At 38.6% G+C, this 14,721-nt stretch overlaps 1 protein-coding gene across 3 annotated transcripts in view; it reads left to right on the forward strand.

Moving 5' to 3' along the window:
• Positions 1 to 245: 245 nt before the first annotated feature.
• The window catches only part of LSAMP (limbic system associated membrane protein), a 652,933-nt gene continuing 638,457 nt past the window's right edge, over positions 246 to 14,721 (forward strand). For all 3 annotated transcript variants that reach the window (XM_005548086.5, XM_065539171.2, XM_005548088.5), the window contains exon 1: positions 246 to 841. In XM_005548086.5, coding sequence (XP_005548143.1) covers positions 687 to 841 — 155 coding nt within the window. In that variant the 5' untranslated portion in view covers positions 246 to 686. The remainder of the gene's footprint in view (positions 842 to 14,721) is intronic.

A 14,721-nucleotide genomic window follows, 5' to 3' on the forward strand; every position in this document is an offset into this window, starting at 1 on the left:
AGGCTCGCTGCTGCTGAAGGGGGCAGTTGTGCAAAGCGAGGGGCCACGTCGAGGGGAGGGCAGAGGGGATGACGTGGAGGGGTTGTTGATAACCAGCAGGGTCGGGGGTTGGGGGGGAGGTGCTGAGCAGAGAGAGCGCCGGGGACTGGGAGAAACAGGAAAGGGAGGAGGGGGAGAGAGGCTCTGGGTTGCTGCTGCTTCTGCTGCTTCTGCTGCTGCTGCTGCTGCTGTGTGGCTGTTTCTGTACACTCACTGGCAGGCTTGGTGCCGGCTCCCTCGCCCGCCCGCCCGCCAGCCAGCCTGGGAAAGTGGGTTACAGAGCGAAGGAGCTCAGCTCAGACACTGGCAGAGGAGCATCCAGCCACAGAGAGACCAAACAAGAACCCCTTCCTTTGGCTTCCTCTTCAGCTCTTCCACGGGGCTTGCTATTTGCACTCTCTCTTTTGAAATTGTGCTGCTTTTACTTTTCACCCTTCTGCTTGGGTTTTATGAGGGCTTTGTTAAGTCTTAGAGGGAAAAGAGACTGAGCGAGGGAAAGAGAGAGGCAAAGTGGAAAGGACCATAAACTGGCAAAGCCCGCTCTGCGCTCGCTGTGGATGAAAGCCCCGTGTTGGTGAAGCCTCTCCTCGCGAGCAGCGCGCACCCCTCCAGAGCACCCCGCGGACCCGCACCTCGGCGTGGCCACCATGGTCGGGAGAGTTCAGCCGGATCGGAAACAGTTGCCGCTGGTCCTACTGAGATTGCTCTGCCTTCTTCCCACAGGACTGCCTGTTCGCAGCGTGGATTTTAACCGAGGCACGGACAACATCACCGTGAGGCAGGGGGACACAGCCATCCTCAGGTAGGGCTTTCGGGCAACTTTTCTGCTGCGCGCGTCTACGTGTGTGTGTGTGTGTGTGTGTGTGTGTGTGTGTGTGTGTGTGCGCCTGATCTCCTTGAACTCCGGCTCCTGATGGTGCAGGTTTGTGGGGTGTGTGTGTGTGGTGTGTGTGTGTGTGTATGTGTGTGTGTCCCCGTTTTACTGACTGGTTGGCATTATAGCTAACCAAATTCAAGGGAATTCTGGTCCCTGTCAAGCAGCAGTGGTGTTGGTTAAGTGTTGTTCGGTTCTTAGGACCTTGTTTCTCTTACCAAGGAAGCCTAACTTCACCCATGACATTAGTGGCTTCTGGGCAGGCAGTATTCTTGCTATTGTTATTGCTGTTGCATTGCACTTGAGAGTTTTGTTGGGATTCCTTAATTCTGAAGAAAGGTTGTTGGATTATGGCTCTCAGAGAGTAGTACACAGTACTGCATTCTCCTTGCTCCTCCCGTGTGTGTGTGTGTGTGTGTGTGTGTGTGTGTGTGTGTGTGTGCATGCCAACACACACACACACACACACACACACACATCAAGGATGTGTGTGAGGGTTTCTGATAGAAGACTTTCTGTACGGATCTTCTAATTGACATGGAGGGCAATAAATCAATCTTAGAACTTTGGTTGGTTACTGAGCCTTTTCTGGAATGTGGATATAAATCAACACAAGATATGAGGAGCAGAAAGAAAAGGAACTTGCCAAACTGCTGATATTTGGAGTAGGAGTGTTAAACACAGAGGTTGGGAAAGAATTAACCTGGCATACAATGGAGATTTCAAATTGATTATTGACTTCAAAGTGTTTTTTCTGTGCAGCTCTGCCAAACTCTAAAATAATTTGAGATTGAAATTTGGAAAGGAAGAGTCCCAGGTCCTTGGGAGTTTGACCCCTATCAGGTACTGGGAGCTAGAGAGACTCAAGTGAGACCTAGTCATATTTTTATTTCTAAAATGCTCCAAGGTTATTTTTTGTGCTTCTCTTCTCTCTTCCTCCTCTCTACCAACTGTACCTACCCCTTGTTCTTTTTTCTAGCTTTCCTTGAATTTCTGGCAGATGCTAACAAAAAGAAAGAAAGAACCACTCTCCTTGGAGATCTTTTAAAATCTCATTTCCTCCAAATAAAATGACCCAGTGTCAGTCTGTCTATCTAGCTAATATTGCTTGTTGTGGCAATAAAAACACAGTATACGATAGAAAATAAACCTCTAATCTGTGTGCAAGGAGCTGATAGTGCATAAACCCTGGGGCATCAGGGAGCAGTTCTCTAGCAGAGCTGCCGACAGCAGCAAAGTTTTCTTTCTTTTTCTCAGAAATAAATTTGGTTGGCTGTCACAGTGTCCTGCTTTGGGAGCTCTAGCCTTGTTAGAGAGGAAAGTGTGCGTTGTGTGCCGTGCATTGCGTGTGTGTGTGTTTTGTGGGTATGTGTTTCTCCAGATTGTAAAAAGTGAGAAAATGCTAATGTGTAAGCACTCCTTTCTTCATTTCCTGAGCATTGGTGATTATGAATCCCAAAGATCCTACTATCCAAAGCAGATTTTCCCTTCTAGCTCTTCAGCCTTATAAACCTGCATGTGTGATTTATCCACATGGAGTAGTAAGATTTATAGAGTAATTTATCTGTTTGCAAAGGGATTCGGACATGGTGCAGAAAATGTTTTTGCAAACACAAAAGCATGCCATTTCGATTGCTAACATTCATAATCCATAACATCATTAACCCTTTAATGGTGAAGCACTCTATATGAACGTATGCTATCCCTAGAAATTTTGTTCACTGGTTACAAGATTGAATATGAGAAAAATGAATAACTTGAATGTATACGTTTTTTATTTCAGTGTCCTTGAGCTTTGTAAGGTCTTTCGAAGTTAGCATCTCCTATACCTTAAACTATAGTTGTCTAAGAGTTAGATAAGTATAGAAATGTTAATTCAGAAGAATAAAAATATTCTTATACTTTTGTACAGAGGCAATCTCACCATATACATATCTATGGATGATACATATGTGCTTTTGTATGTCTATGGTGCAATAGAAACAGAGTTTTAAATGTTACACTTTAGCAGACATTACAGTGTGGAAATAGGGACTATGAGAGAAAAAATAAACACAGAACCACTTATTCTCTGGGAAAGAAACGATAGACAAACAGAGCATGCAAATAAGTCGCCTGTGAAACACCATTTCTTTTCCAGACCTCACCTTACATGCCCTCTTTTTTGTTTCCTTGCCTTGGACAAGGGTTTATTTTGGGGTTGGTGGAGCTTCATCCGAATTAACTATGGAGAGAATTCCCTTTGTTTTCTTAGCTGACCTTCTTCTCAATCTCTTTAAATCCAGTAAGCTTTTTGGGTCAGTTTCCTGGTGAAGAATGGGGCTCTTGCTTTCTGTTTATAAGGCCAGACAGGGAAAGGCGTGTTTTCACTTTATTTGTGACATTTTACTGGGTGCATGAGCTTTCAGGGGAGGAAAGGAAGGAGACCTCGATTCATTGGAAGCCACAGTAGATGTTTGGCACTGAGAAAGTGAAATGGCTAGGAGAAAAAAAATAATTCTCTTAGTGAGTCTGTGGCCCTGAATAATCTGAGACGGCAACAGGAGACAAGGGAGGTTTGTAATTCCGGTGATCCAGTGACAGGAGTTCAGCTGTCTGTCCTCAAAACACTTACCTTCACTGACTTAAAGTTTTCTGTGAAACAAGAGTTTCTTTTGGAGATTGATGCTCATTTTTATATAATTATGATCTTTAGTGTAATTATGCATCAGATAGGAGAGTGCACACTAGTCTTCAGGTCTTGCCCTGCAATTTCTATCATTTTGAAAATAATAAAAATGATATAATTATGGTGACAAAACTGGAGGGAAAGAGAGATAGCCTCCTGTATATATACCTAACTCAATTATTTTCTAGAGGAGATGACAGATCTGTATGAGAAATTATATAAAGAACTAAAGATAACCACAATACCAACTTCTTCTATCCCAGGGACAAAGAATCAAAGTGTGATTCATAAAGTAGTGGCAGCAGCACAGCAGCCTTGGAGGTCCTCCCTAAATAGAATAACCAGAATCTGCATTTATATTTGTGTGCACAGGAAAGAATGAGACATGCTTATCCACAGGACTTCAGTCATGAAGCTGCCTCAGGTGCTTTACTAAACAGAGTCTACCTGCCTCATTACCAGCTCCCACAGGAGTAAGAGTTCAATTACTGGATAAGTTTCTAATACTGTTTCTTCCCTCTCTACCGTCATACCCATAGAGATTCACCTCCTGCTTAATATTGGCAGGTTGAGACTATGTATTAATAGTTCTCTTACAAGTCAAAGAATAGTGGAAATAGAGGGTATTTCAAACCAACCTTTAAAATTTCATTTTTAGTAGTCCTACTGACCATATTTTCAATGTGAGTGGAAGATTTCTGGAAAGATAATAATAAAATATTTGACCACAAAGAATCATGCTAGTTTCATAATACATTATATTGTCACATATCTATTCATAAGGCAACTTTGTAAGACACACATACACATGTGTATCTGGATATAAAACAAGTGGACATGTGATAAAATACAGGGACTTCACACTTTTGATTTTAAATATTCTAAATTCAAGGTAATAAAATTTTATTTACTTCGTAATTCTGACCCTATTTGATGTTTACAGGATATTATAATACTTTTAATGTTAATAACATTGTTCCCAGTTAAATGTCAGCATACCTAGCAAGTATTAAAGATTCCCAAGGAAACTAAGCATCTAAATGCAGAATAGCTAATATTCAGTTTTTTTCAAATTTGGGGTCTTTAATTCTCTGTTTGTTTCTACACCAAGGGGGGAAAAGAAGAAACAACAAACGAAGATGTGATTCTTTGATAGTAAAATGTGAAGATCTTGTTCAAATTTCTGTTTATCTTCTGTAAGTCATCTGGAATGCCAATATTCACTAAGAAAGTGTCAACACTCAAATTCTTGACACGATACGTGATTTTCTATGACTTACAATTCACTATTTGAAACAAACTGTGGGCATGGGCCTACTGGGTAAGTTTGTGACCATCATGACCTTTTCTTTTTCTGTAGTTAAATCACTAAATGTAATCAAAATTTGATGGTTAGCCCTGATACTTTAAGGATCATGCATTGCCGATAAATCCTTTATCAGATATACTTAGTAGATAATGGAGTATAGCATACTATATGTCATCTAGGAATATGGCATATTATATACATTTTGTTAAAGAATATTTATGTACCTGTGAACTTTATCATTTGTTGTCATTTATGGCCTGAGAAACACAGTGGGCAAATCTCGTAAGAAAATGGCAAATTGTGGCCATTTGTTTTTCTGTAAGTATGGGACATATAAGTGCGTCTATACACACATGCAATACACAAGAGATTTTTATTTTATGTGGTTTGACTTGGAATGACATATCTGTAGAATTGTGGAAAGAACCAAAGGTGACTAACTCATCCACTAAGTCACTGGTGAGGGTTAAATGTTTGTGTTTCTCAAAGCTGATTCCACATAACAGCAAACTCAGGCCAAAAAGGATTAGTGCTTTTTACTGTGGTCTCTGAGAATGCCAAATACAAAGGGCTGTGACTCACCTGATAGGAGGTTGCCTGAATATCCTTGTCCCTCTCCCTGTCATCATCTGAGCCTCAGAGATATCCCTTCTCCAGGGCATGATTTAGAGCTTATAGCCATTGGCCCTGTTTTTCTCTAATGTCCTGCCTGTTAGTTTGTACGACTCAGAAGATCTGGGCTCTGAATTTGGATCTATACTTGCATGCTATAACTTTAAGCAAGTCTCTTGAATACTTTGAGCTTCAGTTTGATTTACAAAATGCTAAAACTATCGGCTGGGTGCGGTGGCTCTCGCCTGTAATCCCAGCACTTAGGGAGGCTGAGGCCAGGGAATCACAAGGTCAAGAGATTGAGACCATCCTGGCCAACATGGTGAAAACCCATCTCTACTAAAACTACAAAAATTAGGTGGGCATGGTGGTGTGCACCTGCAGTCCCAGCTGCTTGGGAGACTGAGAAAGGAGAATTGCTTGAACCCGTGGGGCAGAGGTTGCAGTGAGCCAAGATCGTGCCACTGCACTCCAGCCTGGTGACAAAGCGAGACTCCAACTCAAAAATAAATAAATAAATAAAAATGCTGAAACTATGTATTTTAGTTACCCTACAGGGTTGTTTTAAGATGCTCACAGGAGGTAAGGTAGAAGTTTCTTGAACTGTAAAGTGCTACACAAATATAAACAATCAATGGCTTTTCAACCACATACAGCCAGTTATTTAGACTTCAGGGAATTCTTTTTTGTTTTCTTTTTTTTTAGGCCAGTGTGTCTCAAATTTCAGTGTGTAGGTAAAGTATATGGAGGGCTTGCTATAGCAGATTGCTTGACCTCCATCGCTGGAGTTTTTGAGTCTACAGGTCCCTGGTAAGTCTGAGAATTTGCATTCCTCACAAGTTCTCAGCTGATGCGGATACTACAGGATACTACAAGTGTGATCCACAGATGGGCATCTTAAGTATCACATAGTTGCCTGTTACAAAAACAAAATCTCAGGACCTGTGCTGGAGGGACTAAATCAAAGTCCACATTTTAACAAGACTAGCGGTTCGCCAGCATACTGATGTTGGAGAAGCACTGCATTAGATAGATCACAGCCATGGGAGTACAGTACTGTCAGCTGCGGAACTTTTAAAAAATACTGATGCCACATATCCTCTCCTCTCAGAAATTTCTGATGTGGTTTGTTTGGGGAAGGGACTGGGCACAGGTTGTTGTTCTTTTGTTTTTTAATGATTCTACTATGTACATAGAGGTAAAAACCAGTACCTCACTGGATAAGGAATCTCTTTTACAAATCATTTTCAGGGCAGCACTAAATAGACATCAGTAAAAAAGCTGAAGTCACGTTGTACCATTTGAGAAGTATGTCAGTAGCTAAAGATGAACAAATTCAAACAGGAGAGAGGAAATAGACCACCATAAACCCATTTGTTTGTTACACAATTTCATCATTATAAGGCCATGGAAAATGGGGTGACTTTCTTTAATATGAATCAGATTTACATAATTTCTATCGAAATAACATAAAGCTTCTTCCGTGCTGTCTCATTTGAGTTAGACAAGATACAGAACTGTTCTAAGTTGTTTTTTTGTTGCTTCTAATGCTATCACTAAGGGAGAAAAGAGACAGTATTTAGACAAGGAACATGGCTTCTGTGCTAACATATTCAAGCATGGTAAATTCTGTGCGCTTATATATATGAATATGTGATTTGCTAAATAATTGTATTTGTATAATTCATCTCAATTTTATATATTGATTTCTCTTTAGTTAAAACTTATAGATAAGCCTGTGTCACAGATAAAAGACTTTTCATAAAGGATATAATAAGTTCAAAATGGTCAAGAAGTAGTCAGAAGACCAACCTCTAAATAGCATGAAAGACTCTAATCTATTAAATAAAGGTAACTGACAACTATTTTTGCCTACTATACAAACTATTTTTATGATCAAATGATATCTGTATCAAAGTATTTTATAAACTATGTAATGGTGTAAACTATAAGCTCTTAAGACTATAGTCATATTTACAGCAGGATATAACTTTTAGAAAATTTTAAAAATGTAAGAAAACAAGATTTGTATTATTATTTCTATGCTACACATAGGCCAGTTGCACTACAATGTTTTTATTATTTTGTTTCAATTCCTTTAAAGTCACAAGTATCTTATGATATAGTTGAGTTTCTTATCAAGAGTGCAGGGCAAGTAGCCTTTTTTTTTTTTTTTTTTTTTTTTTGGTAGTTACCTGTAATTAAAACTTAACCTCCAGTTAATGTGTGATTAACCTTTACATAATAAACCCTTTACTTCGGGTTTTGTTAATTACTGTAGGGAAACTTCATAGAAATATAGAATAGGAAAGGTCTTGGAGATTAGGCAGTCCACCATCTCATTTTAAAGTGAGGTAACTGAGAAGAGAAAAATTTAGCTCATTGTCCAAAAACTTGAGTGATCAATTGAGAATTAGAACTCATGTATTTTAATTTTCATTTCACAGTACCACTTGAGATTACCTTTTTGGTTTTCATTTTATCTGATGAAATGCCATTTTTATTATACATAAATGTATGCTTAAAAATGTCTTTCTCTCCTCTTCCTTCCTCTCTTCTTCTCTCCTCTCCCCTTCCCTTCTCTCCCCTCCTCCTCCCTCCAACTCGTCCCTCTTCCCTTCTCTCCTCCCTTCTCCTCTCTCCTTCCTCTCCCCTTTTCCCTCTCTCTCCTCCCTGTAAATCAAATCTGCATTTACCTGTGGAGGATCATCCAGTTAGTGTTGGTCAAGGAGGATTTGTTTCAAGGAAATGTCCCATCTTTCACATGTCTACCATCTGTCTATACCGCATGAGTTTTCCTTCCTCCACTTGAAGCTACCAGCTTATTGGTTTTTATTATTTTTTTCTATAAATTATTGGAATACAGGTGATATTTGGTTATATGAGTAAGTTCTTTAGTGGTGATTTGTGAGATCCTAGTGCACCCATTACCCGAGCAGCATACAGTGCGCCGTATTTGTTGTCTTTTATTCCTCGCCCCCCTTCCACTCTTGCCCCAAGTCCCCAAAGTCTATTGTATCATTCTTATGCCTTTGTGTCCTCATAGCTTAGCTCCCACATATCAGTGAAAACATATGATGTTTGTTTTTACATTCCTGAGTTACTTCATTTAGAATAATAGTCTCCAATGTCATCCAGGTCATTGCAAATGCTGTTAATTCATTCCTTTTTATGGCTGAGTTTTTTATAGATAGATAGATAGATAGATAGATAGATAGATAGATAGATAGATAGATTCCACACTTTATCACTTTACCCACTTGTTGATTGATGGGCATTTGGGTTGGCTTCACAGATTTTGCAGTTGTGAATTGTGCTGCTATAAACATGCGTGTGCAAGTATCTTTTTCGAATAATGACTTCTTTTCCTCTGGGTAGATATCCAGTGATGGGATTGCTGGATCAAATGGTAGTTCTACTTTTAGTTCTTTAAGGAATCTCCACACTGTTTTCCATAGTGGCTGTACTAGTCAACATTCCCACCAGCAGTGTAGAAGTGTTCTCTGATCACCGCATCCACGCCAGCATCTATTGTGTTTTGATTCTTTGATTATGGCCATTCTTGGAGGAGTAAGGTGGTATCACATTGTAGTTTGATTTTCATTAGTGATGTTGAGCATTCTTTCATATGTTTGTTGGCCATTCGTATATCTTCTTTTGAGAATTGTCTATTTGTGTCCTTAGCCCACTTTTTGATGGGATTTTTTTCTTAATGATTTGTTTGAGGTGGTTGTAGATTCTGGATATTAGTCCTTTGTCAGATGTATGGATTGTGAAGATTTTCTCTCAGTCTGTGGGTTGTCTGTTTACTCTGCTGACTGTTCCTTTTGCTGTGCAAAACCTCTGTGGTTTAATTAGGTCCCAACTATTTATCTTTGTTTTTATTGCAATTGCTTTTGGGTTTTGGGTCATAAAATCCTTGCCTAAGCCAATGTCTAGAAAGGTTTTTCCAATGTTATCCTCTAGAATTTTTGTAGTTTCAGGTCTTAGGTTTAAGTCCTTAATCCATCTTGAGTTGATTTTTGTATAAGTTGAGAGATGAAGATCCAGTTTCATTTGCCTACATGTGGCTAGCTGATTATCCCAGCACCATTTGTTGAAAAGGGTGTCCTTTCCCCACTTTATGTTTTTGTTTGCTTTGTCGAAGATCATTCCTAAAGCTGTTTTCACATTTGGTAGAACCTCTACAAGGATCCCTTGGTTCTCACAACTCCGGCCCCCTTTTAAGAAAATGCCTTTTTTCTTGTTTCTGGTACCTCTGCCTGTTACTCAGTCTTCTCATCTGAATTTGACCCTTTCTCTCAGTTACTACAACCGAATTTCTAAACCTGCTGCCTTCTTATTGTTATTTATGAACTTCTGCCTGATTAGGATGGCTGTAGATATTCTGTGAACATCCTCAAGAGGTTCTCTACTCATTAGACTCCCTGTAGATTTATTATTTAAAATCCTTTGTGGAAGGCAGAACTTTTTTTCCCCCAGTAGATACAAAATTTGCCTTGGGCTAACAATGAAGCTGATGGTGGCCAGTTAAGAGGAACTGAGTATAGATCCAGCTCTGGCTCCTGAGTAGTGAGGCAGTGTGCAAAAAGCCCTCTTGCAGGTGTCTAGTGGTTTCTGGTGTGGCACGCAGGATAAGATCTCTTGAGCTTTTCTGAGCAGTGAGAGGTGGGGCCAGGGACATCCAACAAGGTCTTATCAAGAGAAGGACAAAGCACAATAAGGAGAAACAACAGGCCAGCACCCCCTAGTTAGTCCCACAGGGAGGCAGGCAGGGGTGACACGGAGGTTGTCAACTGGTAGTGAAGACTCAGTTACAAGCCCCAGGAGTTCAGGAAAGGAACAGAGTCCTTGGGACAAGAGCTGATTTGAACTTGAGTCCTCAGGAATTAGGGACTTAGACCTGAGCACATTACCAAGATGGGTAACCTGGTTAAGGAGTAAAAGAGAGGGACCCAGTTTTTAGAGCTGAAGCTCTGTATCAAAGCTATGGTAACCCAGGGATGACTTGAAGGTTAATCTCAAAGCGTGGAGCTCCATCTTTTCAAACTCTTACTGTATAATCTCAGATCATAAAACCTGGTCTAGCTCTGTGGGGAGAAGATGGAGACAAAGGTCTGACATTAAGTAAGAACTGAACTAGTGCTTCTTCCTGCCTTATTTAAGTTTACCAGATCACATCTTCAGTCTACTTAGAACTTCTAGACTTCATGAAATTGGCAGAATGAAGGACCGGAGATGGCCTATGCAAGACCTGTGGTTTTCCAGTATTAGTCTAAATGTGTCACTCGATCCTTCCAAGAACATCCACCATAAAGTCAAAGCCCCGGCCGGGTGCAGTGGCTCACACCTGTAATTCCAGCATTTTGGGAGGCCGAGGCTGATGGATCACGAGGTTAAGAGATCGAGACCATCCTGGCCAACGTGGTGAAACCCCGTCTCTACTAAAAATACAAAAATTAGCTGGGTGTGGTGGCACGTGCCTGTAGTCCCATCTACTCAGGAGGCTGAAGCAGGAGAATTGCTTGAACCTGGGAGGCAGAGGTTGCAGTGAGCCGAGATCGTGCCACTGCACTCCAGCCTAGCAACAGAGTGAGACTCCTCCTTCTCCTTCTAACCCTCCGTCCTCCAAACATCTTTACTAGGTTACCTCTTTGCTCCTCCTTCAAGACTTAAGACTCAGTTCTGGTGCTGTCTCATTCAGGAAATCCTCCTTAATTCTCCCAAGCTAAGCTAAGTATCCTGTTTATTATCACTGCTAGCCTCCCTGAATCCTTTAAACTTTGCATTTACTACATGTCTTAAAAACATCTTGTTTACTTGTGTCTTGCCTCAAATATAGGCATCTCATTTACTTTACCTTTTCATCCCAGAATTTAGCTCAGTACCCTTGAATGCTCAAATAAATATTTGCCTACTGAATTGAACAGAGAAAGATGGTTGTACTATAAATCAAGCTGACTAAAGTTGATTTATAAAAGAGGAAACACATTAGAAGAATATCAGACTGAAGGAAGATATTTTGATGAAGTCAGCCACCACTGAAGTAATTGTGGATGTGGGGTTGAAGAGGGTCCAGTCGTAAAATGAGAGATAGATAATTCTCTGATTATTGGTAGGGTAAAAAGGTTTGGTTAGAAATACCTTCAAAATTTCCCATTGCGGTCATTCTTTTCAGAATTGTTTTTTAGAAAATGAGTAGGGCAAATGGGGGTATTTTGGGAAGGATCCCAAAGTTTCAATGTTACAGACATAGGGACCTAGATAAAGCACGCCCTTTTCTTAGGTAAAATAGTAGTTTCTGACAGAACAAGGATTCACTCAATGGCCCTGAAGTGAGATATCTGTGAAGAGGTCAGTATCCTGGGTAGCTCTGAGAAGAAGGAATCTACCTTCCTGGAGTGCTAGATGGCTTTCTCCCTCTACAGGTGACTGAATTTTCAGGAATTAAATAGGGGATTTGGGAATTACTTAAATAGCGGGATTGTGCGCAACAGGTGTATTCATCTCCATCGATCCATTCTAGTTTCTTTTGAAATGAGGCAATGTGCATATCACTTACATTTATTTGACTAAAAGTGGTTATTAACACTGATAGTGATGTTTACCTGGGCATGGCATCTTAAAGCTCATTATGCATTCCTGGAAAAATTAAAACTGGAATGTTCAGTGGAATTTGTAATAATCCCAAATTTCCTTCTGTATATCTTTCCCTCATGCACAAGGGTATTATTTATGTGAGATTGGAGGGAAATGAATAAGCCTGAGGAAACATGCAACCTAGCTTTCCATAAAATAATGCATTACTGTTTATTTTATTGTAATTGTCTAATGATGCATTTCTATATTGAATCTCTATAATTTGCCTAAAATTAATTCTATCCTTTCTAAAGTTGTACTTTAGTTATGGTACTATTTGCCACCCTATCATACCAGAAACAAAATATTAAAAAAAAGAAAGTGATGCAGCCTAACACTAAGTCACGCATAGTAAGTATCTACATGTGAAAACACTGACTGGGAAACATAATTGGTTTCCTGACTTCTGATTGTTTTGTGTCATCACACACACCTCACTCTAGCATATGTGTATTAGGCCTGTTCATTTTATGAGACGTAAGCCACATATGGTTGCCAATTTCAGCTGGTGTTTGTTTTGAGATAATTAAAGATCGCTGTCACCTTCTACATGTTCATGATGTAATTGTATAAGCATATCTAAAGATCAGCATTCTATATTGCTGAATCATTAACTTAGCAGGAGAATGGATTTTTTTGTTTGTCTCTCTTTCTGACCTCTGTTCTATCTCTTTGGGCACTAATATGATGCACTGATCATCACCACAACAATAAACTGCTTAAAGTCTACAAGATATTACTTGATTGGATAAACCTCTAGATTGGGCATAAAAAAATTTAGCCTTTAGTTTTGCAAAAACCATTAACTGTGTAAAGTTAGAAATTAGCTTCCATTGTTCCAACTCCTACTTGGTCTTGTGAAGTGGCTTTATGTTTTTGAATATAGCTGCATTCACAAGAAGAAGAAATGCAAGAAGTTATAAATAGAATGATGATAACCACAATTTTTTTAAAACTCCTATATTATAAATGTCATAATATAGAAAACTTTAAAAATATGTTTACATTGATGCTTTAATTCTTGCATAAACATAAAACAGAACTCAAAATCTAATTCTTCTAAAAATAAGAGTACAAAAATTTGTATCATGAATATACTTGATCTATATAGTATAGCTGTGTTTGAGTACAAGACCTTAACTTTATTTTTATTTTTATTTTTGTATATGTTTATAATTATATATAAAAAAGTAAAAGCATAAATGTGCTTTTTATATGTACATAAAATTTACATACACAAAATATGGACATGAATATTACTTTGAACTTGGGTCATGTCATACTTTAATAGGAACATAATTAATTTGATGCATCGATCATACAGAAAACCAAAGTTTTAAAGGTATCAAGCATGTAAACAGATACAGTATATAAGAGGTATCACACAATAGCTACCTTAATTTGTTTTGATTAATATGTTTTATTTTTAATTAATCATGCAAGGTGCTAAGATTACATTGTAAGGGGAGTCAAACAATGTTTTTTGCTTCTATTAGATCTTGGTGATCATATAGTTCATAAAAAATGAAAGGAAATCTAACTCTTTTTCTATTTGCTATTATAGGACAAAAATTAATGCTGCCTTAGCTAAAGGAGAAATAACTGCATTTTTAAAAAATATAATTTAATTCTTTGAATTTATGATTCCAATTCCATACTAAATTTCTATTTTTTTTTCAAAGTCACAAAGAGATCTAATGATTTGTTAATAAGCATGCTTGATGAAGATGACGGAGTGTCCACTGGAAGAGAAGAATAATGTTTACCAAGTGAAATTCTCAAAATTATGCTATTATACCCTTTGCAATTTTTAAAATTCAGGGCATACGAAGATGTGATTGGAATAATATAAACAAGTTCAGCTGTAAGACTGATATGCTTTATATCCAGGGCACTAAAATAACTTGAGAGCATAATTATACAAATACTATTACTAACATTAGAAAATCTGTAGAAAACAGAAACAGTTTCATAACGGTGACATAAAATATTGTCCTAATTATAACTACAAGGGAAAATCATATTAAATCACTCTACCCACCAAAAGCCTACGTGCTAGAATGTAGTGTTAAATAGATTTGGAAAAGAAAGCAGTGATCACTAGAAGCCAACATGTGTTCTCTGGGAACAAACCATAGCATGGCAAATAGATTTTTTTTTTAATGAGCAAATGTAATTCCAGGCTGTTGGATCAAGGAAATGCCATTTACTTTGGGTATCTGTACTTCCACAGGTTTCTAATAGACTTGTTAATATATTATGGGTCAAAAATGAGCTAGATTTTTTTTCTCAAACAATTATGCCAAAAAAATACAGATTGATAGTGGTAGAGGTCTCTCTCATTCTGTCTCAGGCCAGGATTAACACTTGGATAAAACCATAGGAAGTAAACTTTCCATCATGTGTATGAGACAAAGATAAGGGGATAGCTGAGGTATTTGTTGATGGAATTAAAAGGTAAATATGGTTGAAAACTATAGGGAAGAAAATTTTAGCTAATGTTAAAAAAAAGTTGTTTATGTATATTCGTGATTATACCAAATCTCATTCAAAAAAGAAGAAAAGGAAGACGAATAACAG

This window comes from Macaca fascicularis, chromosome 2 (genome assembly GCF_037993035.2).
Source record: "Macaca fascicularis isolate 582-1 chromosome 2, T2T-MFA8v1.1".
Taxonomy (NCBI): Eukaryota; Metazoa; Chordata; class Mammalia; order Primates; family Cercopithecidae; genus Macaca; species Macaca fascicularis.